The 4,317-nt window shown below is 50.3% G+C and overlaps 1 protein-coding gene across 1 annotated transcript in view; it reads left to right on the forward strand.

Moving 5' to 3' along the window:
* Positions 1–1,120: 1,120 nt before the first annotated feature.
* LOC107106997 (B-cell receptor-associated protein 31-like) overlaps positions 1,121–4,317 on the forward strand; it is a gene marked incomplete at both ends in the record, with an annotated part of 23,115 nt that continues 19,918 nt past the window's right edge. The window contains one exon of the mRNA XM_015407212.1: positions 1,121–1,295. Within this exon, the coding sequence (XP_015262698.1) occupies positions 1,121–1,295 (175 nt within the window). The remainder of the gene's footprint in view (positions 1,296–4,317) is intronic.

A 4,317-nucleotide genomic window follows, 5' to 3' on the forward strand; every position in this document is an offset into this window, starting at 1 on the left:
TGGCTCACAGACTGACAAAATTTGTGGCAGGGTGTGAGCTTTTGTTAGTCACCGCTCACTTCATCAGATTCTTCTTATCTGAAGATGTGAGCGCTGACTCACAAAAGGCCCTACCCTGCCACAAATTTTGTTAGTCCTTAAGGTGCTACTGGACTCCTGCTCTTTTCTACTGCTACGGACAGAATAACACAGCTACCTGTCTGGATCTGTCTCCTTAGAAGAACCTGTTGTCTGAAATTTCCCATCCCTTTCTCTGGGCCTTCACATCTCTAAGGGTGCGATCAGACGGTGTGCTGGGAGCGGTTTAAATTGCTCCGGCTCCGATGCGGTTTTCTTTAACCTGGAGAATCGCGATCACACTCACCTCCTTGCTCCGGATCGCTGCGCAGCCACATCGCTCCCCGTCATCCACACACGGGAGCGTGCGTCGGTATTGTTTTTCCTCTCTCTCTGTTTGGGCATGCACAGAGGCAGACATTTTTCGCACGTGCGCAGGACAGCGATTTCCACTTCAACCCGACTGCTGTAACACTTCCCTTTAAACTTTAAAGGAACACTTCCCTTTAAACATTTACCCTGAAAATGGCCTCCGTGGATCCTGAACTCATCTAAACGCTAAAACTAGGCACTGTTTAAACATTATTTTTAACAATGCGGAGGTGGAGCTCCACCTATGCGCACACCGCATACGCTTGGGAAAAAATGGCGGACGAAAAGCGGAAGCCTCAGGCAGCTTTCGAGCGGGGAAGGGGTTTAAATTGGAAGTGGCTCGACACCGGAGGAGTGATCACACAGGGGGAAAATGCGGATGGAGCCGGAGAATCAGGAAAACACCACTTTGGGACCTGGTATCAAAATACTCCGGGTTAAAGCAGTCTTGAGCCGGAAAGCGACGGGTGGGGATGGGAGGCAGATGTTGACTGTGTGATCACGCAGATAAAATCCGTTTCTGATGCGGGCTGAAAGCTGACTAAACGGCCCGTCTGACCGCACCCTAAGTCTAACACGGCTACTCTTCTGGAGTTGTTAAACTCTGTATCTTGTAGCAGAAGGTTTAACTGGGGCTGGAGCTAAAGTGTTTTTAAGCTGGGGCTTGCCTGTGAAATTCACTGACGTGCAGAGCTCTGTCTCTTGTGCCGCCTTGCAGATGCCATTCGGGAGATCCGGAAATACGACGATGTGACCGAGAAAGTGAATCTGCAGAACAACCCTGGGGCCGTGGAGCACTTCCACATGAAACTCTTCCGAGCCCAGCGCAACCTGTACATTGCCGGCTTCTCGCTGTTGATGTCCTTGTGAGTATCTGCCCCGGGGGGTGCTTTTGAGGCTGGATTGCAAAGAACACTGTGGGGAGGGTGTGGCCGTCCGGGAAGAGGGTGCTGGCTGTTCGATAACAGTGGGGAATTTCACATTAGCCTTTTAAAGCTGTTTTTAAGCCGTTATTGTACCATCTTGGGGTAAACCGGCACAGAGCTGCCATTTCACACAGCCTTTCCCCTACCGGTAAGGAGCCGTCACTGAAGAGGTTTGGCATTTCAGACTGCACAACTTTTCCCGTCCTTTTTCGCCTGCGCGGGCAATCTCTGTCCTTTTATTCTTATTTTTGAACGTTCGTTTTAGAGTGCTATAGCGCTATACCACTCTAATACAAACGTTCAAAAAAAAAAAAGACAGATCGCCCGCGCAGCCGGAAAAGGGCGGGAAAACAAAGCGGTGCCGGAGGAAGCACTACGGGGCATTTTACACAGCACCCCGTAACACTTCAGAAACGGTATAGAAAAGTGAAGACCACTTGGAAGCAGTTTGCAGGTAAAACGGTTCGGAAACGCTTCCCCTAACGGGACAGAAGCGTTTCTGTCTGAACATGAAAATATATTCCGGTAGGGAACCGTTACTAAAACGGTTCTGTTTGAAATGTCAGACCAGAAACCATTAGGGAACAGTTCCTGAACCGGAATATCTCGGCTGTCTGAAATTCCCCATTGTTTGATAGCGGGACTCGATACAGATCTGTTCAGAGTAGCAAGGAGTTCCCAAGACAGCATTGCGCTCCCCCTTTGAGGATGGCCTGTCTGCGGAACCTCTGACCTTGGACTGAAGAACTCTGCCTTGCCTGCCTTGCCTGAAGGACTCTTGTCTTGCTTGACTTCTGACGCCTCCTATTCGGAGCCTGCAAGCCAGGACACCAGTCCTCTAAGCTTGCGGCATCTGCCGAATGCAGCAGCTTGAATGTAGGCCAGGTTTATATTCGCAATCTTAATTGGGCTGGCGTGTCCTTCTGATTTGATGAACGTTGATTGGATTCTCCCAGGTACTGGCACAGGTGGTGCAGTGTCTTCTGTGGATCCATCGTGCTAGTAGAGGCGTCTTCCTTTCTCACGAGGAGTGTTCTCCCGACACGAGAGCAGCCCCTTGTGTCAGGCAGAGGCATTTTGTGCTGGAGGGAGGCACCTCTGCTAGCGTGGAGGAGAACGGATCCGACCCATGTTCTCCTCAAATGAGTATGCATCTTAGCACTGACTGTTAACATACTTCGCAGCTGCTTCCCGGCTGGGTTTGTGCAATCGTGGGAGACAGTTGCTGCGATGGTGGCAGCGAGAGCCGACCATTGAAGTAGTGAGTTTTTTGCTGCCATTGTAATTCTAAGTTTGCCATTCGTGGTATGGAGAATTTGTAACTGAAGGGCAGGGAAACTGCTCCCCCTAAAAACAGGGGCCTTGTTTCTGGTTTCTTTTACAAATAGCAGTCCCACTAACTCAGGGATTCCTAACCTTTTTTGTGCCTGTGGGCACCTGTGGAATCCTGACATGGGGTGGTGGGTACAATTACAAAATGGCTGCCACCAGAGGCGGAGCCAGTCACAAGATGGCTGCCACCGGAGGCAGAGCCAATCACAAAATGGATGCCGCCAGAGGCAGAGGCAGTCACAAAATGGCTGCCACAGGAGTTGAGCCCAGCCACAAAAAGTCAGGGATTGAGGTTATATACAACTCTAGATCAAGGTTATATAAAACTCCAGCAGTGACTCCTCTGCCCTTCAGGCAGAAATTCTGTGTAACGGGGTATCTTTTGATCTTGCACAGCCAATCAGAAGCCCTGCTGGGAGGAGCTCCACCTAGCCCTGCCCACTTTCTAAAAGTATTTGGCGGGCGCTAAGAAAGGTGCCCACAGGCACCGCATTGGGAATGCCTATACTAACTTATACTTTTCCTGGAGCTCGCATTCCTCTTGCTTTCAAGCACATCTCCAGAGCCATAATGACTGGAAACTTGGAGTTGTGTGTGTTTTTGTTGTTGTTGTTCAGTCGCACAATCGAGCCCTCATGCCTACATGCTTTCAAGCACATCTCCAGAGCCATATTGACTGGAAACTTGGATTTGTGTGTGTTTTTGTTGTTGTTGTTCAGTCGCACAATCGAGTCTGACTCTTCGCGACCCCACGGGCCACATCATGCCAGGCCCTCCTGTATTCTGTCGTGCTCCGGAGTTTGCTCAACTTCATGTCCGTTGCATCGATAATAGTGTCTAGCAATCTCATCCATTGCCGCCCCCTTCTTCTTTGACCTTCAGTCTTTCCCAGCATCAGGGTCTTCTCCAGGGAGTGCTCCCTTCTCATATGGTGGCCAAAGTATTTCAGCTCCAGCTTCAGTCTCTGGCCTTCCAGGGAACAGTCAGGGTTGATTTCCTTTAGGATTGACTGATTTGAACCCCTTGCAGTCCAGGGGACTCTCAAGAGTCTTCTTCAGCACTGTAATTCGAAAGCATCCATTCATCATCGCTCGGCCTTCCTTACAGTCCTTATAGTGTGCATGTTAGAGGGAAAAATGAAATGTATCTGTAGTAAGGTTCTGCCAGTTTGGTGTTGTGGTTAAGTGCGCGGACTCTAATCTGGGAGAACCAGGTTTGATTCCCCACTCCTCCACTTGCACCTGCTGGATGACCTTGGGCAAGCCGTAGTTCTGATAAGAGCTGTCCTTGAAAAAGAGCAGTTTCTGTCAGAGCCCTCTCAGCCCCACCTACCTCACAGGGTGCCTGTTGTGGGGAGGGGAAGGGAAAGGAGTTTGTAAGCCGCTCTGAGACACCTTTGTGTAGCGAAGGGCGGGGTATAAATCCAATCTCCTCCTCTTCTTCTTTTTAGGTATTTTTTGCATTGTGTGTGTTTGTGCGCCAGTGCCTGGAAGTCGTGGCCACCTCTGGTGACTCATGAGGCGTGGAGGACATTCAGAGAAGTGGCTTGATAGCCTGCCTCTGCCTCCCGACCCTGGTATTCTTTGGAGGTCTCCCATCCAAGTTCTTGCCAGGTTGCCCCTGCTTAGCT

The sequence above is a fragment of the Gekko japonicus genome, unplaced genomic scaffold, assembly GCF_001447785.1.
Source record: "Gekko japonicus isolate JY-2015 unplaced genomic scaffold, Gekko_japonicus_V1.1 scaffold6195, whole genome shotgun sequence".
Lineage (NCBI taxonomy): Eukaryota > Metazoa > Chordata > Lepidosauria > Squamata > Gekkonidae > Gekko > Gekko japonicus.